This window comes from Callithrix jacchus, chromosome 6 (genome assembly GCF_049354715.1).
Source record: "Callithrix jacchus isolate 240 chromosome 6, calJac240_pri, whole genome shotgun sequence".
Classification (NCBI taxonomy): Eukaryota; Metazoa; Chordata; class Mammalia; order Primates; family Cebidae; genus Callithrix; species Callithrix jacchus.
Window position 1 is genome coordinate 3,183,461 of NC_133507.1, and position 25,082 is coordinate 3,208,542.

At 50.4% G+C, this 25,082-nt stretch overlaps 1 protein-coding gene and 1 long non-coding RNA gene across 6 annotated transcripts in view; one reads left to right on the plus strand and one right to left on the minus strand.

The window, feature by feature from the left end:
- GABRG3 (gamma-aminobutyric acid type A receptor subunit gamma3) overlaps positions 1-25,082 on the minus strand; it is a 530,709-nt gene that overhangs the window by 451,579 nt on the left and 54,048 nt on the right. For all 5 annotated transcript variants that reach the window (XM_078375676.1, XM_078375675.1, XM_035306449.3 and 2 more), the window contains exon 3: positions 16,388-16,455. In XM_078375676.1, coding sequence (XP_078231802.1) covers positions 16,388-16,455 — 68 coding nt within the window. The remainder of the gene's footprint in view (positions 1-16,387; positions 16,456-25,082) is intronic.
- LOC128932488 (uncharacterized) lies at positions 1,295-2,590 on the plus strand. The gene is made up of 2 exons (XR_008482353.2): positions 1,295-1,416; positions 1,953-2,590. It is a non-coding gene; the product is annotated as an uncharacterized LOC128932488 (long non-coding RNA).

Sequence of the window (25,082 nt, forward strand, 5' to 3'; positions counted from 1 at the left end):
AATGCCAAATGTGGGTGAAGGGAAGAAAGCAAACAAAACACACTGCCATGTGTGTACCTATGCAACTGTATTGCATGCTCTGCTCATGTACCCCAAAACCTAAAATGCAATTAAAAAAAAAAAAAAAAAAGAATTCACTGATGAGAAGCGTTTACTGGACTGCCACACCGTGGATCTAGGACAATGGCAGAAATCACGTCTGCGGCCTCGGCTTAAAAAGGTTTACGCTGGCTGGGCATGCGGGCTCACACCTGTAATCCCAGGAATTTGAGAGGCCAAGGCAGGATGACTGCTTGAGGTCAGGAATTCAACACCAGCTGGGCAACATGGGAAAATCCTGTCTCTACCAAAAACACAAAACTTAGCCAGGAATGGTGGCATGTGTCTGTGGTCCCAGCCACTTCGGAGGCTGAGACGAGAGGTTTGCTTGAGCCTGGGAAGAGGAAGATGCCCAAGATTGCATCACTGTGTGCCAGCCTGGGAGACAGAGACCAACCCTTCCTCAAAAAAAAAAAAAAAAAAAAAAGGTTTAGGTTAAAAAGCACACATAAAAAAAACTAAACAAGATGCTAAAATCGTAGGAGTTTTATAATAAGTCTTGTGAATGGTACATATAACATCTAAATTTGTCTCTTTTCAGTGGTTTTTAGTTCATTCAACACTGCAAAAGAGAGAAAAAAATTCAATAAATATGGTCCACAAATGCTGTTTGAACATCGGACACTGGGAGAGTTGAGCACCTCACAGGGCCAGAGCCTGCTCCTCACAGAAACAGGGTGCTGCTGGTCAGTTTCATCAGGATAGAGTCATTCAGAACAATTTCAGGAGGAGGAGACAGGAGAACCAACTTCACATGGCCCCTTCTTATCTCACGTAAATTCCTTTCCAACGCCTAAACCTTAATTGCTTTCCTCATTTAAATGTCTTTTTCAAAATCTCTACCGTGTGATTCTGCAGCCGAAAAAGAGAGAAGAGAGAAAGGAAAACGGTATTTTAATACTTCGATAACTCCAATTCATTTCCCTGCACGGTTCCAAGGACGCGTCTATCTTTAGACTGCTGTATTAAAGGGAGGAGGGGAGGAATGAGAGCCTGAAGAAACAGAGGTGAGTGATTGCAAATCACGGGCAAAATTAACTGCTGCTAGGAAATGTGAAAACAGCTTCTTCTGTATTATAAAATCAGATTTCCCTTCTGTATCACAGACTCACAGAATCATGGGACATTTGCCTTGAATGAGATCAGAGAGGCCACCCCTGCGCGTCTTTCCCTCCCAGCCAACCCCAGCACCCTCGGTTTCCTCTGGGCACACCCCATGACTTGGGAGCAGCCGGTGCCCTGTGGGAGCCATTTGATTTGCCCGCCCTGTCCCCTGGATGAATTTCAAGGGCTCTTCAAGGGACAAGGAGGTTGCAGGTAGGGTGGCTTCTGTGGAGGGGGGGCCTGGCAGCCCAGCACCTATCAGGGCCACCCAGAACATAGTAGGTGGACATGCGCCCTCTAAATCCCCACCTGCCCGGGACGCTCACTCGTCCTGACAGGCTCAGCTCTTCTCTGCCCTCTGGTGCTGCGAGGCACCCCCAAATGCCTGGTATGGTCTGACAGGCCAATGGAAACTTGGCAAAGGTGAGGAAAGGGGAACCCAGAATTAAGTGGGGTGGAGGGAGCAGAAAAGGGAAGAAAAGTGTCCCAGCAAGGAAGACATTCCTGGGAACATGAAATAAGAGGCGAATTCCCCTCAGTGAGTGGCTGCGTATGTCTAGGGCAGCTCCAATGTCAGGTTCCAGGGTCACGGAGGGTGGACCGTCAGTGCATCCTCAACCACAGACGAGGGGCGCCTCCTCCACACCGACAGGGCCTGGTCTTTACGTTAACACAGGCCTCAGAAACGGTTCTGCCTCAAAACAGACTAGGGAAAGCCGAGTAAAGAAAGTTCTGTGCTTCCCTGACAGCTGCGTGCACTGTCACCAAACAGTGGGTCCTACTTGGAGCTGAGCTGGAAAATGGATTCGGGGGCTGAAGAATCAACCTTGAGGCCGTGAAATGCTCCTTGTGACGTCCTCGTAACACTTCATGTTGTGGAGCTGGGGGTCACCGGCTGCAGCTTCCTCCTGATCAGGGACTCCTTATACACAATTGCTGAGTGGCACACAGCTAGGAAATGGCAGGGTCGCCAGGCCCGCCGCCCTCCTGTACCTTCCTGCCCTGCTCAGTGGGGGAAGCCCAGTGTTCCCGTAGCGGGCAGCCCCATGGCCTAGCTTGGTCTAGCACCACATCCTGTCCTCCGTGTGGCAAAGAGCTTCTGCTTGGCCAGTCTTGAGTCAGGCCCCGATCCTTTTCTATGTCCATTAGCAAAATCCCCAGCTAAGTCAGTCTGATACCGAGCCACGCTGATGGGCCTTCAGCAGAAACCCCTGGAGTCTGGTTCAGCCAGAAGTGCCCCCAGACCTGACATCTCCTCTGAGTCACTTTCCACCCACTGACCCTCTGCCCCTTGGCCGCCAATGCCCACTCGTCCCTGCTGTGTTTGTAACTGGAGTCTCTTTTTCCCTTTGCAATTGTCCTGAATAAAATGTGCTGTCACCAACTTGACTTCTGCCGGCTCTGCTTTTCTTTGCCAAGGCACCACCTGCTCACAGTGCACATACCCTCAGACTCCACCCGTGAAGGCGCGCGGCACACCCTTCCCTCTCTCGGGAGGTAAGTTTTTCCTGTCTGCTCTTTGCTGATGTTCCCATGGCCGAGCTCCAGCTCTTCTGCATCACTCTGACATCCCCAACTACCTGATGCACCCGCCCGCTACCCTCTGCCCTTCTGGAGGGGTGCTCCCTGAACCCCTGAGGCCACGTGCATGGCTCCCACATGCCCCAGACCCGGAGAGGCTGGTTGATCCTGGAGAATGTGAGGAGGTCGTTCACAAAGTGGGAAAGGTATCGACACCTTCTGTGCCACTTTCCTGGCTTTTCTGGCTGCTCTGCCAACCCTAACACAGGGCAGGGAAGCTGGCAGTGTCCAGGACTGGTCAGTGCCAAGAAAGAGCCTGGTGAGAAGCACCAGGGCCCATGGGTGGCGGGCACACCTGCCACTGGACAGGAGAGATGAGAAAGTAATCCAACTCCAAGCCTCAGAATTCGTTGCCTCAAAAGAGTGCCTGGGCTGGGGGGTAAGAAGATCTTGGTACATAATGCCATGACTGAGAAACCCTGCGGGCACGAAGGAAGGTTGTCCCTCACATTCACATCCCCGTACCACGTAAGAACAGAAAGAAAGTGCCACAGAAACAAAGAGTGGCCCTCGCCATATGCTGCACCTGCTGGAACTCTGAGCTTGGACTTGTGGGTTTTAGAACTGTGTGCAGTAAATGTGTGCAGTGTGTAAATTACCCAGTCTAAGGTATTTGTTATAATAGCCAACCGGACTGAGACAGGGCTGCTCTGGGGCTAGGTACGTAGCATGGACCGGGACAGCTCTCGACCTTGCTAAGCAGCTTCACAGAGGGATGCTGCAGGCTCTTCCCCCGCATCTGCCAGCCAGAGCCTGGCTGGGAACCTGCGTGTTGGGGACAGAGTGAGGGCGGGGTGAAATGTAGCTCCCAGGCAAGCAGCAAGTCAGTGGCGTGGGGAAAGTGGAACTCCAATACAGCAAGAACAAACACGGTCATTTCCAATTCCAGCTCCCTTTCCAGCCTCATGCATTTCAAGGAAATCACTTCTCTTCCAACTTCAGGCAGCCAGGAAGAGCAGACAGTAAAACACAGATAAGACAGCACAGGCACAGAGGGAAGTGGGTTGGGGGAGTCTCTTGAGTAACTGCCAAAGTTCAACTGCATACAATGGGTCCCAGTAAAACAGTAAAGCAGGGCCTTAATAAGCACATTCCTTTCCCCTCAGGTGCACTGAGATAGGGAGGCTAAAAGCAGACTCCGGGGACATGCCTGCAGAGGCAGAAGGAAGTGTGGGAACAGAACACAACTCTCCCTCCCAGCTAAGCACAGCAAAGAGACACAGAAGCAGGCCAGGCCTCTGATAAACTCTCCACCCTGAAGCCTTAAAAACTCTTAGTCTAGGCCGGGCGCAGTGGCTCACGCCTGTAATCCCAGCACTTCGGGAGGCCGAGGCGGGTAGATCATGAGGTCAAGGGATCGAGACCATCCTGGTCAACATGGTGAAACCCCGTCTCTACTAAAAATACAAAAAATTAGCTGGGCATGGTGGTGCGTGCCTGTAATCCCAGCTACTCGGGAGGCTGAGGCAGGAGAATTGCCTGAACCCAGGAGGCGGAGGTTGCGGTGAGCCGAGATCACGCCATTGCACTCCAGCCTGGGTAACAAGAGCGAAACTCCGTCTCAAAACAAAAATAACCCTGTTAGTCTACAGTGTGCCTCTGATCTAACTCAGCCGGGAGCTCCTCTCAGGTTTATTTAAAACAAACCCATGCCTGTTGACTGCTGAGCCACCCTTCATGTTTCTCTCTTCTTTCATCTCTTCCACACAGGCAGGACTTGTGAGATGCAGGCTAGGGCTGTGTTCACGCCAGGCTGCAATACCGCAGCACCTCTGCCCAGGGCTCACACGACAGACGTGTATTCTCCCCGGGTTCTGGATGGTGAAGGCTGAGATCAAGGTGTCGGCAAGGGCTGGTGCTCTCTGGGGTGGTGAGGGAGAAGCTGCTCCAGGGCTCTGCTATTTGCTCATGTCTTTGGTGTTTGTTGGGTTATAGAGGCACCACTCTGATCCCTGCCGCCTCCTGCACATGTTCTCCCTGTAAGCATGTGAGTCATCTCCAAACCTCCCCTCTTCATAAGGACATCAGACACATTGCAGAACTGCAGAATGACCCTAATGAATCACATCTGCAATGACCCTGCCACATTCTAAGGAACTGGAGGATAGGACTTCAACCTAGACATTTTGTGGGGGACATAATTCAATCTATAAAAGGTTCCATCCACAAGATTCCCAGCTGTATTCTGCTGTCTCCAAGGAACTAAGGGCAGGGAAGGCTGGCCTTTCAACCCCTCACACGGTCAGGGGACTGACTGACTGACTGATCGATTGATTTAGAGACAGAGTCTTGCTGTGTCTCTCAGGCTGGAGTGCAATGATGCATTCTCAGCTCACCGCAACCTCCGCCTCCCAAGTTCAAGCAATGCTCCTGCCTCAGCCTCCTGAGTAGCTGGGATTACAGGTGTGTGCCACCATGCCCAGCTAATTTTTGTATTTTTAGTAGAGACGGGGTTTCACCATGTTGGTCAGGTGGGTTTCACCATGTTGGTCAGGCTGGTCTCAAACTCCTGACTGTGATCTGCCGGCCTCGGCCTCCTGAAGTGCTGGGATTACAGGCGTGAGCCACCACACCCAGCCAGGCATTATTTTTAAAAGTGAAACACATCACACAATTTCCCCGTTCAGCACCTTGCATAGGCTTCTTCCTGAGCCCAGAACAAAATCAGGCGCCTTACAATGGTCTGCAGGGCTCCCCTATGATCTGGCGCCTAGGAGTTCTCATATCTAAGCTCCCTCCCCTCTCCTGCCCAGCCCAAATCCCATGCAAGGAAACCTTCCTGGGGTGGCCACACCCAGGTGTGTAATTTCTTTATAGAACTGCCCACAATTTGAAATAACAGTGCGCATGTTTGTTTACTCGACGTCGTACCTGAAAGGAACTGAAGCCTCATGAACCGTGCAGCTTTACTCATTCCCTTCACTGCTGTTCCCAATACCTGGCTCAGCATCTCACACGAAGCAGGTGCTCACATTGATTGGATGAGCAAATGCTGTCAGGATGTGAGTAACCCAGGACTTCTCCCACTCCTCAACGCCTATGTGCATCCAATCATGTCTTGGAGGTTGTGTTTCTCCAGTCCACACCCTCTCCTGCAGCCCACTGCCAGTCTTCAGACTCACAACTCACCACTTCTCATCCTGGGATTTCACAATTTCCCTCACGTCCCCATAACTCAGCCTCACCAGCCCCCACTGCCACCCTCCACAGTGCTGCTGGAGGAGCTGCTCTGAAAGGTACATGCAGCCGCCCCCACAGGGCCCGTAACAATGCCTCATCCTGTCCTTCCCTAATCCCGCTACCGGCACACGCCCTGGCCGTGGCAAGCTCCACGGGGCTCCCTGCCGCTTGGCAAGTGGGACCTGTGCAGGGGCTGGCAGCAAACCTGCCAAGGTGAAATGGGAGAGTTTCTTCAAATGTGCTAATAGGGGGCCCAATCCAAGAGCCCCACCTTTCCGCAAAAGGCATTTTATGGAACATAAAGACGTGCTCTTGTCAGAGGTCCATTATGTGGTTCACGTTGTGAAGAATGAGGAAAATCAATTGTGAAACATCCGACTGAAGCGGAAAAGTTGCAGATGAAAGGAAAACAAGCATTCACACATTTGAAGAAGTCAGTGCACGAGATCGCTGCTAACAAAGATCTGACATCTCAGTGTCCCTAAATCGCTGCAAAGTTCCCATTCGCTCCCACAAAGGACAACGCCCCATCCCACCAGGGAGTCTTGAATGACATTTTACATAAAATGGTGAGAATTTCTAAGACACCGGAGGACAAAGAAAAGAGGACATAGACTTTGAGTCTAAAATCCAGTGGTTTTACGCATCAGATGTGCCTTTTAGCAGAGCCCACCTGGGTTCCCTTCTTCCCGGGGTGGAGACGGGTATCTGATGGTCCTTTCCTCTTCGAGAAGGGCGGCCTGTGGACTCTCACAGGAGTCTCCTAAGCTGCACTGCTCTATTACCCAGGAGCTTGGGTGCTGACAGCCGTGGCCTCACAGGTTTAATGTCAGGATTATATCCTCGAAAGAGCAGAAGCCCTGGACACAGTGTTAGCTAACACTACCGGAGCAAGACAAGTCTTTTAACTAAGGAAAGTGCGGCCTTAAGACTCTGTGCTCTGTGTGGGCACATAGAGCAGGTGCGTGTTCACACAGGAAAACAGACTAACGGGCATGCACGTGAGAGGCAGAGGGAGACAAGGACGTGTATCCATGCGCTCACTTGACAACATCCGGACTGGATGCTTGGGGTAGGTGAGCGGCCAAAAAGATATGTGGGCCTTGGTCCGGGGCTCATGGGCAGCCCCAGACTCAGTGGATCCCAGGCTTGGAGCCCTTTAAATACCATCTTCTTTCTCGTTCTTGGAGATTTTTTTAATTTGCATGGATCATTCCCACATACCTTGTATGGCTCCTCCAGTATTTCTCTGTTGTTTTACTTACTCACACGTCTTCCTAATATTACTGCTCCTACTGTTATTAGTGTGGAAACAGTTATTCCACCAGTGATGAACCAAATCTTACACACACTTATCACTTCTGTTTTTAAAATAAAATAAATAACATAGTGACCATGGGGCCATGGGCAGAGTCCTTAATTTGGCTCCAGATAAAATGAGAGCATTAAGAGAACTGGCCCTGAGTTACACGCACGGCCTGAATTCTCCAGGGATGGACTCTAACTCTGCAGGAAGAGGACGACACCACAGCCACGAAACCAGAGGAGACGTATGCTTTCCAGGAATAGAAAACATCAGATCGAGGCATCAACACGGGCAGACACATCTTCACACAGGAGAAGTTATGGATGTTTCTCACACGGAGCAGTCATCGTGAGCTAGCTATCGCTCAGATTTTAAGGTGGATACAACGATTTGGAGATCCTGTCAAAAATGCAGATTCTGATTCAAGGAGATCTGGGGTTGAGCATGAGTCTCTGCATTCAAACCAACTTGCCAGTGATGCCAATTTTCCCGTACAATAATGAGGCTTTGAAGAATATTAATTATGTGGTATTTCCTCTCAGGCCCAAAGCCCGCCCTTGTGAACAGCAGAGAAGTAGAACACTGAGGGGAGAATTCACGGATGACATAAAACTGAAAGTTTCACGAAATTTATAGGCTGTAATATAACAGCAAGAAGTGCAACAACAATCCTTTTCAACATTTACTGTACATCATATTAACGCATAAAACCACAAAAAAATCTGTAACAAGACTTTTTTTCATTTTTCAAGTAGAAAATATTTTTCATTGAGTAAAATAATATTAAAACTACATATAAGACCATCCTCTTAAACAACTGATAAGGGCCACATGCTTTTCTCATCTAAAGCTAATATTGCTAAAACAAATACATAATTAATATCCTTCAAAGCCTCATTATTTTATAGGAAAAACCTGAAAACAATGGACCCTAGAAAATCCTTTTATTCGCTAACCTGAAGGCAGTTCAGGAGGTTACAAAGGGACAGCAGAAACCTCCCTGTAAGATGGTATCCGCTTTGACTCTGCTCCAACTTGCTTCCTTGCTGACCATGCAGAATCAATCCCTATTCCACCTAAACTTACATTTTCAAACCAATGATTCAAGGCTAGGATGGGATAGGCAAATGTTAAAAAAAAAAGCTAGGCAAATGTTAAAAATCCACTTGAAGAAGCCAAAAACAGGGGCAGCAGACTCACCATGATAAATATTTCCTGCAAGCCACCTTCCCCCAGAACTTGTCTCCTGCTGACGGGGCACATGAGGTGAGAACCTGGGCAGACAGACTAAAGGACCCAGAAGATCTTGAGGGAAAAAAAAAAAAGAAACTGGCCAATGAGTCAAAAAAGAAGGGACCAAGATTTCAGGGAATACAAATGTCAGAGAAGTAAGCCAACCGATACTGATTATCCCCTCGATACATATACTGACAAGTTGTTTAGTGTAAGAGGCTAAAAACAACTCTAAGAAAAAAATGGCTAAAAAGAAGGCTGCATTTTCAGCCATTTTTTGGCATGGACACATCCCAGGCCCTCAGTTGGGACCTCTAGGGAACTACGCAGAAAGGCACAGAAACCTGAGCCCAGTGGAGCCTCAACGAGACTGCGGGCCAGCCCGGTGCCAGCTCAGACCTCCAGAGAGGCGAGGAAAAACCATCCAATCCTCTACAAAGCTTTGTACACAGTCAAAATCGCCTGGTGATATGGTTTGGATGTTTCCTCCCCTCCAAATCTCATGTTAAAATGTGGTCCCCTTGTTGGATGTGGGGCCTGGTGGGAGGTGTTTGGGTCACAGATGTGGATCCCTCATGAATGGCTTCGTGCTGTCCTCATGGTAATGAGTGAGTTCTGTTAGTTCACAGGAGATCTGGTTGCTTAAAACAGCCTGGCACCTCCTCCCTCTTTCTCTTGCTCCCCCTTCACCTCTGCCATGACTGGAAGCTTCCTGAGGCTCTCACCAGAAGCAGAGGCTGGTGCCATGCTTGTACAGCCAGCAGAAGTGTGAACCAAATCAATCTCTTTTCTTTATAAATTATCCAGTCTCAGGCATTCCTTTCCAGCAACACAACAGACTAATACACCAGGCATACCAAGTAATAGAAAGAAGCAAGAAAACAGACATTAGACATGGAACCAGAGATGACAGCAGGGACTTCATGATTAATGTGTCCCAGAAAACAGACTGCAAGAGGAAGAGTCTCACCAGAAGACTGACATATATTAAACAATCAAATTAAAATTTCAGAAATGAAAATATAGTAACTGAAATCAAGAACTCAAAAGACAGTTTTAAAGATCACCGGACAGAGATGAGGAGTGACTTCTTATGCTGAAAGAGGGAGTGCAGAGGAAGAAAAAAAAACACCACAGGCATAAGAACAAGTGACCCTGGGAGAAACATGTAACCTTCACATGACCAGAGTCCTAGCATGGTGCCAAAACAGTATTTTAAGAAATAAGCCCGGCGCAGTGGCTCACACCTGTAATCCCAGCACTGTGGGAGGCCGAGGCAGGTGGATCACGAGGTCAAGAGATCCAAGACCACCCTGGTCAACATGGTGAAACCCCGTCTCTACTAAAAATACAAAAAAAAAAAAAATTAGCTGGGCATGGTGGCGCGTGCCTGTAATCCCAGCTACTCAGGAGGCTGAGGCAGGTGAATTGCTTCAACCCAGGAGGCGGAGGTTGCGGTGAGCCAAGATCGCGCCATTGCACTCCAACCTGGGTAACAAGAGCGAATCTCCGTCTCAAAAAACAAAAAAAAGGGAGGGAAGGAGGGAAGGAGGGAAGGAGGGAAGGAGGGAAGGAGGGAAGGAGGGAAGGAGGGAAGGAGGGAAGGAGGGAAGGAGGGAAGGAGGGAAGGAGGGAAGGAGGGAAGGAGGGAAGGGGAAGGGGAAGGGGAAGGGGAAGGGGAAGGAAGGGGAAGGGAAGAAAGCAAGGCCACGCTTGTTCAAACACTGATGAAGGGTGTCAAACTGCAGAGGCAAAAGCTGCTATGAACCGTATGCAGGAGAAATGCAAAGAAAACCCAAACAAGGTATTTGGGGGCACCACGGGGCTTCCACTGTCACTTATTCTAAACTTTCCTGAGCTTAGAAGCTGCCAAGAGTGTTCCACAAAGCAACAGACCATCCTGCATTAACAACCGAATGGAATTTACCTTCCACAGGCCTTAACCAGGACTTTGTGGCCTGATTTCACTTCTTAAAGTTTCAGCCACAACTGAAATGGAGCAGAGGTAAGGCTGGGAGGCCTCAGTGTTCTCTTATTTCTCTGGCTGCCTGTCATCTTTTACGTTTGAAATGTGTAGGTTACGTATGATATAATGGACCATAGTCTAGTGATGTTGGACCTGTCCCGCAATCCACAGAGCCACCCCATTCATTTCTGGTAACATATAGTCATGTTAAGGTCACAATGCACTGGCTCTGTACCAGCTTTAGATTTCCTCAGGTGAATGAGTGTCAGTACTTTTTTCAAGGAAGGGGAAGAAGGCCATCTTACAAGGCTGCCTGCTGTATAATTTGAAGCATATGACACTTTGGAAAAAGCAAAACTATGGAAACAGGAAAAGTATCAGTGGTTGCCAGCACTTAGGGAGGGTAAGGGGTAAACAGGTGGAGCACAACAGAGGATATGCAGGGCAGTGGCACTTCTCTGTCAGATGCCACAGTGGCAGACACATGGCATCAGGCCTTTGTCCAAATCCATAAAATAACCACCAAGAGTGAATCCTAACGTAAATCACAGGCTTTGGATAATGATGGATTAAGGTACATCCATTCATTTTAAAAAATACAACATGCTAATGCAAGATGTTAATAATGTGGTGTGTGTCTGTGTGGTGTGTGTGTCTGTGTGGTGTGTGTGTCTGTGTGGTGTGTGTGTCTGTGTCTGTGTGGTGTGTGTGTCTGTGTGGTGTGTGTGTGTCTGTGTCTGTGTGGTGTGTGTGTCTGTGTCTGTGTGGTGTGTGTGTGTGTCTGTGTGGTGTGTGTGTCTGTGTGGTGTGTGTGTCTGTGTGGTGTGTGTGTCTGTGTGGTGTGTGTGTGTCTGTGTGGTGTGTGTGTGTCTGTGTCTGTGTGGTGTGTGTGTCTGTGTCTGTGTGGTGTGTGTGTGTCTGTGTGGTGTGTGTGTCTGTCTGTGTGGTGTGTGTGTCTGTGTCTGTGTGGTGTGTGTGTCTGTGTGGTGTGTCCGTGTGTGTGGTGTGTCTGTGTGGTGTGTGTGTGTGTGTCTGTGTCTGTGTGGTGTGTGTGTGTCTGTGTGGTGTGTCTGTGTGGTGTGTGTGTGTCTGTGTGGTGTGTGTGTGGTGTGTGTGTGTGTCTGTGTGGTGTGTGTGTGTGTGTCTGTGTGGTGTGTCTGTGTGGTGTGTGTGTGTGTCTGTGTGTGGTGTGTGTGTGTCTGTGGTGTGTGTCTGTGTGTCTGTCTGTGTGGTGTGTGTGTGTCTGTGTGGTGTGTGTATGTCTGTCTGTGTGGTGTGTGTCTGTGTCTGTGTGGTGTGTGTGTGTCTGTGTCTGTGTGGTGTGTGTGTCTGTGTGGTGTGTGTGTCTGTGTGGTGTGTGTGTGTCTGTGTCTGTGTGGTGTGTCTGTGTGGTGTGTGTCTGTGTGGTGTGTCTGTGTCTGTGTGGTGTGTGTGTGTGTCTGTGTGGGGTGTGTGTGTCTGTGTGGTGTGTGTGTCTGTGTGGTGTGTGTGTGTCTGTGTGGGGTGTGTGTGTGTCTGTGTGGTGTGTCTGTGGTGTGTGTCTGTGGTGTGTGTGTCTGTGTGGTGTGTGTGTCTGTGTGGTGTGTGTCTGTGTCTGTGTGGAGTGTGTGTGTGTCTGTGGTGTGTGTGTGTGTCTGTGTGGTGTGTGTGTGTGTGTGTGTCTGTGTGGTGTGTGTGTGTCTGTGTGTGTGTGGTGTGTAGAGGAAAATGTACAGGGGAACTCTGTACTTTCTGCTCAATTTTCATGTAAACCTAAAAATGTTCAAAACAAAATGCGTTAAAATTTAATTCTTAAAAAAAAAAAAAACAGAAAAGCAATCCTAACACTGGACTCTCACTGAGCCCTCTATGTCTTGAGTTCCATATTAAAGCTGGGGTCCTACAGGTATGTACAGCTGCTGTGTGTCCACAGGGACTAGGAAATGAAGCCTGGGCTTTGCTGCCAAGCAGGTCACACTCAGAACCTCGCTCTCAGCTCTCCTCCACGAGCTCTGCTTACTGGACACAAACAAGCAGAAAGGTCAAGATCTTCTCCATTATGGTCTGGTGAAGATGAAAGAATCTGGGGTCAATAGCACAGAGTAAGTGTCAGAACATTGATTTTCTTCTTTTTAAAAGCCTGTTTGAAGTGGATATCCTCAAAAATAAACTCCCAAGCTCCTTTGCACGCAGCCTTCCTGGCATGTGCATGTTCTGTGATGAAAGGAACACGTCCAGCCATGCTGCAGTGACAAGGGCAGAGGACGCTAGGCAAGCTTCATGTGAACCAACACTCCCTGGTCCCATTTCTCGGTAACTAGAAAGAGCATAAAGCGCTCCAGGATAAACAAGACAAAGGTAATCTATTAAACATTAGATTGAGATGCAATTCATTTCCACTCAGCAGAAGAAATATCTGAACCAGAATCTTCAGGATTAATATCAATAAAAAGCAAAGTGTGGGAGGAGGAGGAGGAGGAAGGAGATGAATGCGGCTGCTCCCTGTTTCCTTGATTAAGTGACTATTTGGACAAGAAGCCATAATTCAACAGGCTTTACCTTTACGGTCAAACCCGCCACACGAACCTCCTTCCTCCAAGCCCGGCTGCATCTCTGAATGGTGATTTTCCATCGTGCATTCTTTAACTTGACTGTTTCAGTCTCTCTTATGTTCTTGTTTACTGTTAACTCAATCCCCGATGCCCACCTACACAGTCAGTTCTCAACGTTTACAGTGCTGCTGTTTCCTAAGATCCGTGTTTCACTTTGAAGCCCTGTACTTCATTTTTTTTTTTTTTTTTTTTGAGACAGAGTTTCGCTCTTGTTACCCAGGCTGGAGTGCAATGGCGCGATCTCGGCTCACCACAACCTCCGAGTCCTGAGTTCAGGCAATTCTCCTGCCTCAGCCTCCCGAGTAGCTGGGATTACAGGCATGCACCACCGTGCCCAGCTAATTTTTTGTATTTTTAGTAGAGACGGGGTTTCACCATGTTGACCAGGATGCTCTCAATCTCTTGACCTTCTGATCCACCCGCCTCAGCCTCCCGAAGTGCTGGGATTACAGGCGTGAGCCACCGCGCCCAGCCAGCCCTGTACTTCTTTTAAAGCTGTGGCATTTGGTTTCACAGACATCCCGGGTCTATGTGATGCGTTCGGCAACGTGAGATGCCAGCATCATTCTGGCGTCCCAGCAGAGAGTTCCCAGTGCAAAGGTAAGAAACACTCCTTCTTCCAGAAGTGGCCCGGAGGCCCCTGCCTCCTGAGAGCTCTGAAACTTCCCTCAAGCCAGCCAGACCCTGCCAGCTCAGGGCTGCTCAGCAGGGAACCTACCTCCTCTCTGGCACTCAGCTCAACCCCAGACTCGCCCTCCCAAAGCAGGCCTGGGTTCATCCGTGTCTGGCCTTCATGCAGCACAGTGCCTCATATTTGCTGGATGGCAAATGTCTGTGAATGAATAGAGACACAGAGCAACTCACCCAAGGAGAACATGGGAATTAAATATGTAAGTGTGTATGTGTGTGCATGCATGTGTCCGTGTGCATGTATGTGTGTGCATGTGCATGTGTCTGTGTACACATGTGCATGTGTCTGTGCACATGTGTGGGTGTCAGTGTGCATGCATGTGTCCATGTGAGCATGTGTGCGCTTGTATGTGTCTGCATGTGCATGCATGTGTCCATGTGCATGTGGGTGTGTCTGTGTGCATGTACATGCATGTGTCTGTGTGTGCATGTGTGTCATGTGCATGCGTCTGTGTATATTTGTGTGTGCGTGCATGTGCGTGTTTGAGTGTGCATGCATTTTAAACAAATCCTTGCCCGCCCTCTCTGCTTTGCGAAGCTGAGGTAGGCTAGTAGTGCATTGGGTCTTCCTCAGGAAATCAGAGTCTGGAATGTCCTAGAAATGACATCCCCGCTGAGCGCCGACTGTAACCTCGGCGCTGTTTGCAGAGGAAAGCTCTTGCTGGCGTTGGGCTTCCCCAGGGCTGCGGCGTGAGCCCCATTCTGTTCGCACAGCAGCAGGCAGCCACATTTGTTCTCCACCCCTTCAGTAGGGAACAGAGCCATGCTAGAAAGAAAACCAACTGGACCACATGAAGTTTCAAAATATTCAGGGCAAGTTTTAAAAATGAGAGAGTTAATAGAGAGAAGCTTTCTACTCCACTTCCGGCCACATCTCAGCCTCGGATGAGCAGAAGGCAGGTGCACGCGTGCTCTGCCCCGGGGCATTCTAAGGTCGTTCCTCACCCCACAGGGAAGGATCAGAGTTCACGATTTCAAGTCCCTAATGTGAGTTCTGCATCATGATATAGTTTTTGTTTTCTTAAGGGAGAGAAGCGTCTGACTAGCGATCTTACTGGATTTGAACTAATCTCATGTGACCTGCTCGGCTCTCAGATGGGAAAAGGTTTGCACGGTTTCCTAATGCGAGGATCTGTTTTGGACGAAGCAAAGGCTGAGGTCTGACTCTCACTGGCAGTTCCAGGGCCTGGGGCACAGCTGCCCCCGTCCAGGCCGTCACACATCCCTCCCTCGCCCCAGCTGTGTGACGCACTGTGTCCTCCTGTCTTACCAAGGACCTTCCATCTTTACCTCACCCAGCAAACTCCTGCATGTCTGTCAAGTTTCAGATGAAGAGGACCTCACTGGAGAAGTCCCTTCCACTCCTGCAGCCGGACCCCGTCACCCGAAGGAGACCGCCACTCACTCGGCCTCCTCCCCAGCTTAACACTGGGCACCAAGTACATTCTAAAGTTACACGCCTGCATGAAAATCCCTCTCCATGCAGTGCAATAGACTCTTCCTGAAATAATCCTGTATCCAGGAAGGCACTTCTCTGAGTGTTAGACATCCAGGTGCTGAATAAAGGTCGTGGAACAAATGCAAGAAAATACAATCCAGAAGAGGAACACCTGAGAAACGGTTACTCTATGCAGCCAACTGAACGACGGCCACCAGGAAAAGGGAGTATTACATTCACAGCTCGACTTGAGTGCACAGCCATCTGCAGCCCATAGGCTGTGTCAAGGAATCGTCCTCTATTCATTCCACTTCTCTGCTCCACTTTAGGGATGATATGGAGATTTTTTAAGTGAATCACCCATAAATATAACTTTACCCCTGCATGAAACCCTTCTATCACCAGAGAAGACACTTTTAAAATCTGGCAATGAAAAGAAATGATTTTGCTACTAATTTTGGAGGGGTTATTTCCATCCACAGAACACTGCAATGCAAAGAACACATTTAAGTCAGCATTCTGGCAGTTCCCCTCCCTCAGCCTCACATGCCTCCCCAAATCTGGAGCAAATGTGCAGCAGGGAGCCCAGGCAGGACCCCACAGGCAGGAGGGAGTTCCTGGCCTCGCTGGAGGATGCAAGTGCAGGGTCGGCTCCGGGATGCTGGGTACTCCTGGGAACCCCTGCTGGCGGGCACCATGTGCCCTACAGCCCACCACAGAAGGGGCCCGCCCTGGCGCATTCCAACACTCCAACACAGGCTTGCTCACAGCAGGCACTTTTGCCCAGGGAAGGGCTTCTTTCACATCCAGTAGTTCTCAAGCTTCATCTGCTTATAAGCCTTTGGGAATATCGACTCGGGAAAGCACAAATTTGATCCCATACTAAAAATCAAAGGCAGCTTATTTACCCTCAACGCCCAAACTGAGGACAAACGTACCATGTGAGTGATCGCAAATCCTTTCCTAAGAAACACTATAAAAGGCAGGCCTCTTGGATTTGAAAGAAGAAACTATGTGAAACACTGTTACTATTTCCTCATTTTTTTTTTTTTTTTTACCATTTTCAATACTTCAATAAATGCTACAGATTTAAGAAGACTGAGTTTTAAACCTGCATGATAAATCTCAACAGAAATCCACAATAACGTAGCAAAGGAGGTGCAACAGCCATCAGACCAGAAAATAAAGAAGCTTCTTACCATGTTTATTGACGACACAGGACCAATGCTGTTGACGTAAATGTCGACATCAATGACGGTCGGTTTTACTGGGGAGAAAAATGCATGTATGTTAATACTTGGTGCTGGAGAAAGATGAGAGCATCCTCAAGTCCCAACACCTCAGCGTAGCATCACGAGGACATGTTGGAAACACACATGCACAGGGCTTTCTGTGGGACTCATAGTAAGAGTTCAACCCATGCCTGCCTTTCTTTCCAAAATTCTCAAAGGATGAGCGACTCTTACCTGTATATCTTCAGTTCTAGGAAAACAGGACATTTACACATGGCACATTACCAGTCACAGAAGACTATAAAGAGACACTGTAACATGACTTAAGCTGATTTTATGGCAAAGATCGGAGGTAAAATGTGAGCTACTGCATGAATAAGTTAATGTCAAAGTTTTACTATAAAGCCCAACACGAAAGACGAGCAAGGTCAGTGATGTTCCTCACTTATCTGTGCACCGCACAGCTGTCCAGCTATGTTCCACAGCAGTCACTCAGGGACCACTGCATAGCTGTCCAGCTATGTCCCACAGCAAAGTCACTCAGGGACCACCACACAGCTGTCCAGCTATGTTCCAGAGCAAAGTAATCCAGGGACCACCACACAGCTGTCCAGCTATGTTCCAGAGCAAAGTAATCCAGGGACCACCACACAGCTGTCCAGCTATGTTCCAGAGCAAAGTAATCCAGGGACCACCACACAGCTGTCCAGCTATGTTCCAGAGCAAAGTCACTCAGGGACCACCACACAGCTGTCCAGGTATGTTCCACAGCAAAGTCACTCAGGGACCACCACACAGCTGTCCAGCTATGTTCCAGAGCAAAGTAATCCAGGGACCACCACACAGCTGTCCAGCTATGTTCCAGAGCAAAGTCACTCAGGGACCACCACACAGCTGTCCAGCTATGTTCCAGAGCAAAGTCACTCAGGGACCACCACACAGCTGTCCAGGTATGTTCCACAGCAAAGTCACTCAGGGACCACCACACAGCTGTCCAGCTATGTTCCAGAGCAAAGTAATCCAGGGACCACCACACAGCTGTCCAGCTATGTTCCAGAGCAAAGTCACTCAGGGACCACCACACAGCTGTCCAGCTATGTTCCACAACAAAGTCACTCAGGGAACACCACACAGCTGTCCAGCTATGTTCCACAGCAAAGTCACTCAGGGACCACCACACAGCTGTCCAGCTATGTTCCACAGCAAAGTCACTCAGACCACCACACAGCTGTCCAGCTATGTTCCAGAGCAAAGTAATCCAGGGACCACCACACAGCTGTCCAGCTATGTTCCAGAGCAAAGTCACTCAGGGACCACCACACAGCTGTCCAGCTATGTTCCAGAGCAAAGTCACTCAGGGACCACCACACAGCTGTCCAGCTATGTTCCAGAGCAAAGTCACTCAGACCACCACACAGCTGTCCAGCTATGTTCCAGAGCAAAGTAATCCAGGGACCACCACACAGCTGTCCAGCTATGTTCCACAGCAAAGTCACTCAGGGACCACCACACAGCTGTCCAGCTATGTTCCAGAGCAAAGTAATCCAGGGACCACCACACAGCTGTCCAGCTATGTTCCAGAGCAAAGTCACTCAGGGACCACCACACAGCTGTCCAGCTATGTTCCAGAGCAAAGTCACTCAGGGACCACCACACAGCTGTCCAGCTATGTTCCAGAGCAAAGTAATCCAGGGACCACCACACAGCTGTCCAGCTATGTTCCAGAGCAAAGTCACTCAGGGTCCACCACACAGCTGTCCAGCTATGTTCCAGAGCAAAGTCACCCAGGGACCACCACACAGCTGTCCAGCTATGTTCCAGAGCAAAGTCACTCAGGGTCCACCACACAGCTGTCCAGCTATGTTCCAGAGCAAAGTCACTCAGACCACCACACAGCTGTCCAGCTATGTTCCACAGCAAAGTCACTCAGGGACCACCACACAGCTGTCCAGCTATGTTCCAGAGCAAAGTCACTCAGGGACCACCACACAGCTGTCCAGCTATGTTCCAGAGCAAAGTCACCCAGGGACCACCACACAGCTGTCCAGCTATGTTCCAGAGCAAAGTCACTCAGGGTCCACCACACAGCTGTCCAGCTATGTTCCAGAGCAAAGTCACTCAGGGACCACCACACAGCTGTCCAGCTATGTTCCACAGCAAAGTCACTCAGGGACCACCACACAGCTGTCCAGCTATGTTCCAGAGCAAAGTCACTCAGGGACAACCACACAGCTGTCCAGCTATGTTCCAGAGCAAAGTCACTCAGGGACCACCACACAGCTGTCCAGCTATGTTCCAGAGCAAAGTCACTCAGGGACCACCACACAGCTGTCCAGCTATGTTCCAGAGCAAAGTAATCCAGGGACCACCACACAGCTGTCCAGCTATGTTCCAGAGCAAAGTAATCCAGGGACCACCACACAGCTGTCCAGCTATGTTCCAGAGCAAAGTAATCCAGGGACCACCACACAGCTGTCCAGCTATGTTCCAGAGCAAAGTAATCCAGGGACCACCACACAGCTGTCCAGCTATGTTCCAGAGCAAAGTCACTCAGACCACCACACAGCTGTCCAGCTATGTTCCAGAGCAAAGTCACTCAGGGACCACCACACAGCTGTCCAGCTATGTTCCAGAGCAAAGTCACTCAGGGACCACCACACAGCTGTCCAGCTATGTTCCAGAGCAAAGTCACTCAGGCCACCACACAGCTGTCCAGCTATGTTCCAGAGCAAAGTAATCCAGGGACCACCACACAGCTGTCCAGCTATGTTCCAGAGCAAAGTCACTCAGGGACCACCACACAGCTGTCCAGCTATGTTCCAGAACAAAGTCACTCAGACCACCACACAGCTGTCCAGCTATGTTCCAGAGCAAAGTCACTCAGGGACCACCACACAGCTGTCCAGCTATGTTCCACAGCAAAGTCACTCAGGGACCACCACACAGCTGTCCAGCTATGTTCCACAGCAAAGTCACTCAGGGACCACCACACAGCTGTCCAGCTATGTTCCAGAGCAAAGTCACTCAGGCCACCACACAGCTGTCCAGCTATGTTCCAGAGCAAAGTAATCCAGGGACCACCACACAGCTGTCCAGCTATGTTCCAGAGCAAAGTCACTCAGGGACCACCACACAGCTGTCCAGCTATGTTCCAGAGCAAAGTAATCCAGGGACCACCACACAGCTGTCCAGCTATGTTCCAGAGCAAAGTCACTCAGGGACCACCACACAGCTGTCCAGCTATGTTCCAGAGCAAAGTCACTCAGGGAACACCACACAGCTGTCCAGCTATGTTCCAGAGCAAAGTCACTCAGGGTCCACCACACAGCTGTCCAGCTATGTTCCAGAGCAAAGTCACTCAGGGACCACCACACAGCTGTCCAGCTATGTTCCAGAGCAAAGTCACTCAGGGACCACCACACAGCTGTCCAGCTATGTTCCAGAGCAAAGTAATCCAGGGACCACCACACAGCTGTCCAGCTATGTTCCAGAGCAAAGTAATCCAGGGACCACCACACAGCTGTCCAGCTATGCTCCAGAGCAAAGTCACTCAGGGTCCACCACACAGCTGTCCAGCTATGTTCCAGAGCAAAGTCACTCAGGGAACACCACACAGCTGTCCAGCTATGTTCCAGAGCAAAGTCACTCAGGGACCACCACACAGCTGTCCAGCTATGTTCCACAGCAAAGTAATCCAGGGACCACCACACAGCTGTCCAGCTATGTTCCAGAGCAAAGTCACTCAGGGACCACCACACAGCTGTCCAGCTATGTTCCAGAGCAAAGTCACTCAGGGACCACCACACAGCTGTCCAGCTATGTTCCACAGCAAAGTCACTCAGGGACCACCACACAGCTGTCCAGCTATGTTCCAGAGCAAAGTAATCCAGGGACCACCACACAGCTGTCCAGCTATGTTCCAGAGCAAAGTCACTCAGGGACCACCACACAGCTGTCCAGCTATGTTCCAGAGCAAAGTCACTCAGGGACCACCACACAGCTGTCCAGCTATGTTCCAGAGCAAAGTAATCCAGGGACCACCACACAGCTGTCCAGCTATGTTCCAGAGCAAAGTCACTCAGACCACCACACAGCTGTCCAGCTATGTTCCAGAGCAAAGTCACTCAGGGACCACCACACAGCTGTCCAGCTATGTTCCAGAGCAAAGTCACTCAGGCCACCACACAGCTGTCCAGCTATGTTCCAGAGCAAAGTCACTCAGGGACCACCACACAGCTGTCCAGCTATGTTCCAGAGCAAAGTCACTCAGACCACCACACAGCTGTCCAGCTATGTTCCAGAGCAAAGTCACTCAGGGACCACCACACAGCTGTCCAGCTATGTTCCAGAGCAAAGTCACTCAGGGACCACCACACAGCTGTCCAGCTATGTTCCAGAGCAAAGTCACTCAGGCCACCACACAGCTGTCCAGCTATGTTCCAGAGCAAAGTAATCCAGGGACCACCACACAGCTGTCCAGCTATGTTCCAGAGCAAAGTCACTCAGGGTCCACCACACAGCTGTCCAGCTATGTTCCAGAGCAAAGTCACTCAGGGACCACCACACAGCTGTCCAGCTATGTTCCAGAGCAAAGTCACTCAGGGACCACCACACAGCTGTCCAGCTATGTTCCAGAGCAAAGTAATCCAGGGACCACCACACAGCTGTCCAGCTATGTTCCAGAGCAAAGTCACTCAGGGACCACCACACAGCTGTCCAGCTATGTTCCAGAGCAAAGTCACTCAGGGAACACCACACAGCTGTCCAGCTATGTTCCAGAGCAAAGTAATCCAGGGACCACCACACAGCTGTCCAGCTATGTTCCAGAGCAAAGTCACTCAGGCCACCACACAGCTGTCCAGCTATGTTCCAGAGCAAAGTAATCCAGGGACCACCACACAGCTGTCCAGCTATGTTCCAGAGCAAAGTAATCCAGGGACCACCACACAGCTGTCCAGCTATGTTCCAGAGCAAAGTCACTCAGGGACCACCACACAGCTGTCCAGCTATGTTCCAGAGCAAAGTCACTCAGGGACCACCACACAGCTGTCCAGCTATGTTCCAGAGCAAAGTAATCCAGGGACCACCACACAGCTGTCCAGCTATGTTCCAGAGCAAAGTCACTCAGGCCACCACACAGCTGTCCAGCTATGTTCCAGAGCAAAGTAATCCAGGGACCACCACACAGCTGTCCAGCTATGTTCCAGAGCAAAGTAATCCAGGGACCACCACACAGCTGTCCAGCTATGTTCCAGAGCAAAGTCACTCAGGGACCACCACACAGCTGTCCAGCTATGTTCCAGAGCAAAGTCACTCAGGGACCACCACACAGCTGTCCAGCTATGTTCCAGAGCAAAGTCACTCAGGGACCACCACACAGCTGTCCAGCTATGTTCCAGAGCAAAGTCACTCAGGCCACCACACAGCTGTCCAGCTATGTTCCAGAGCAAAGTAATCCAGGGACCACCACACAGCTGTCCAGCTATGTTCCAGAGCAAAGTCACTCAGGGACCACCACACAGCTGTCCAGCTATGTTCCAGAGCAAAGTCACTCAGGGAACACCACACAGCTGTCCAGCTATGTTCCAGAGCAAAGTCACTCAGGGACCACCACACAGCTGTCCAGCTATGTTCCAGAGCAAAGTCACTCAGGCCACCACACAGCTGTCCAGCTATGTTCCAGAGCAAAGTAATCCAGGGACCACCACACAGCTGTCCAGCTATGTTCCAGAGCAAAGTAATCCAGGGACCACCACACAGCTGTCCAGCTATGTTCCAGAGCAAAGTCACTCAGGGACCACCACACAGCTGTCCAGCTATGTTCCAGAGCAAAGTCACTCAGGGACCACCACACAGCTGTCCAGCTATGTTCCAGAGCAAAGTCACTCAGGGTCCACCACACAGCTGTCCAGCTATGTTCCAGAGCAAAGTCACTCAGGGACCACCACACAGCTGTCCAGCTATGTTCCAGAGCAAAGTAATCCAGGGACCACCACACAGCTGTCCAGCTATGTTCCAGAGCAAAGTCACTCAGACCACCACACAGCTGTCCAGCTATGTTCCAGAGCAAAGTCACTCAGGGACCACCACACAGCTGTCCAGCTATGTTCCAGAGCAAAGTCACTCAGGGACCACCACACAGCTGTCCAGCTATGTTCCAGAGCAAAGTCACTCAGGCCACCACACAGCTGTCCAGCTATGTTCCAGAGCAAAGTAATCCAGGGACCACCACACAGCTGTCCAGCTATGTTCCAGAGCAAAGTCACTCAGGGTCCACCACACAGCTGTCCAGCTATGTTCCAGAGCAAAGTCACTCAGGGACCACCACACAGCTGTCCAGCTATGTTCCAGAGCAAAGTAATCCAGGGACCACCACACAGCTGTCCAGCTATGTTCCAGAGCAAAGTCACTCAGGGACCCCCACACAGCTGTCCAGCTATGTTCCAGAGCAAAGTCACTCAGGGACCACCACACAGCTGTCCAGCTATGTTCCAGAGCAAAGTCACTCAGGGACCACCACACAGCTGTCCAGCTATGTTCCAGAGCAAAGTCACTCAGGGACCACCACACAGCTGTCCAGCTATGTTCCAGAGCGAAGTAATCCAGGGACCACCACACAGCTGTCCAGCTATGTTCCAGAGCAAAGTCACTCAGGGTCCACCACACAGCTGTCCAGCTATGTTCCAGAGCAAAGTCACTCAGGGACCACCACACAGCTGTCCAGCTATGTTCCAGAGCAAAGTCACTCAGGGTCCACCACACAGCTGTCCAGCTATGTTCCAGAGCAAAGTCACTCAGGGACCACCACACAGCTGTCCAGCTATGTTCCAGAGCAAAGTCACTCAGACCACCACACAGCTGTCCAGCTATGTTCCACAGCAAAGTCACTCAGACCACCACACAGCTGTCCAGCTATGTTCCAGAGCAAAGTCACTCAGGGACCACCACACAGCTGTCCAGCTATGTTCCAGAGCAAAGTCACTCAGGGACCACTGCACAGCTGTCCAGCTATGTTCCAGAGCAAAGTCACTCAGGGAACACCACACAGCTGTCCAGCTATGTTCCAGAGCAAAGTCACTCAGGGACCACTGCACAGCTGTCCAGCTATGTTCCAGAGCAAAGTCACTCAGGGACCACTGCAAAGCTGTCCAGCTATGTTCCAGAGCAAAGTCACTCAGGGACCACCACACAGCTGTCCAGCTATGTTCCAGAGCAAAGTCACTCAGGCCACCACACAGCTGTCCAGCTATGTTCCAGAGCAAAGTCACTCAGATCACCACACAGCTGTCCAGCTATGTTCCAGAGCAGAGTCACTCAGACCACCACACAGCTGTCCAGCTATGTTCCAGAGCAAAGTCACTCAGGGACCACCACACAGCTGTCCAGCTATGTTCCAGAGCAAAGTCACTCAGATCACCACACAGCTGTCCAGCTATGTTCCACAGCAAAGTCACTCAGGGACCACCACACAGCTGTCCAGCTATGCTCCAAAGCAAATTCACTCAGGGAACACCACACAGCTGTCCAGCTATGTTCCAGAGCAAAGTCACTCAGGGACCACCACACAGCTGTCCAGGTATGTTCCAGAGCAAAGTCACTCAGGGTCCACCACACAGCTGTCCAGCTATGTTCCAGAGCAAAGTCACTCAGGGACCACCACACAGCTGTCCAGCTATGTTCCAGAGCAAAGTCACTCAGGGACCACCACACAGCTGTCCAGCTATGCTCCAAAGCAAATTCACTCAGGGAACACCACACAGCTGTCCAGCTATGTTCCAGAGCAAAGTCACTCAGGGACCACCACACAGCTGTCCAGCTATGTTCCAGAGCAAAGTCACTCAGGGTCCACCACACAGCTGTCCAGCTATGTTCCAGAGCAGAGTAATCCAGGGACCACCACACAGCTGTCCAGCTATGTTCCAGAGCAAAGTAATCCAGGGACCACCACACAGCTGTCCAGCTATGTTCCAGAGCAAAGTCACTCAGGGAACACCACACAGCTGTCCAGCTATGTTCCAGAGCAAAGTCACTCAGGGACCACCACACAGCTGTCCAGCTATGTTCCAAAGCAAATTCACTCAGGGAACACCACACAGCTGTCCAGCTATGTTCCAGAGCAAAGTCACTGAGGGACCACCACACAGCTGTCCAGCTATGTTCCAGAGCAAAGTCACTCAGGGACCACCACACAGCTGTCCAGCTATGTTCCACAGCAAAGTCACTCAGGGACCACCACACAGCTGTCCAGCTATGTTCCACTCAGGGTCCACCACACAGCTGTCCAGCTATGTTTCAGAGCAAAGTAATCCAGGGACCACCACACAGCTGTCCAGCTATGTTCCAGAGCAAAGTCACTCAGGGAACACCACACAGCTGTCCAGCTATGTTCCACAGCAAAGTCACTCAGGGACCACCACACAGCTGTCCAGCTATGTTCCACAGCAAAGTCACTCAGGGACCACCACACAGCTGTCCAGCTATGTTCCAGAGCAAAGTCACTCAGGGACCACTGCACAGCTGTCCAGCTATGTTCCAGAGCAAAGTCACTCAGGGAACACCACACAGCTGTCCAGCTATGTTCCAGAGCAAAGTCACTCAGGGACCACCACACAGCTGTCCAGCTATGTTCCAGAGCAAAGTCACTCAGGGACCACCACACAGC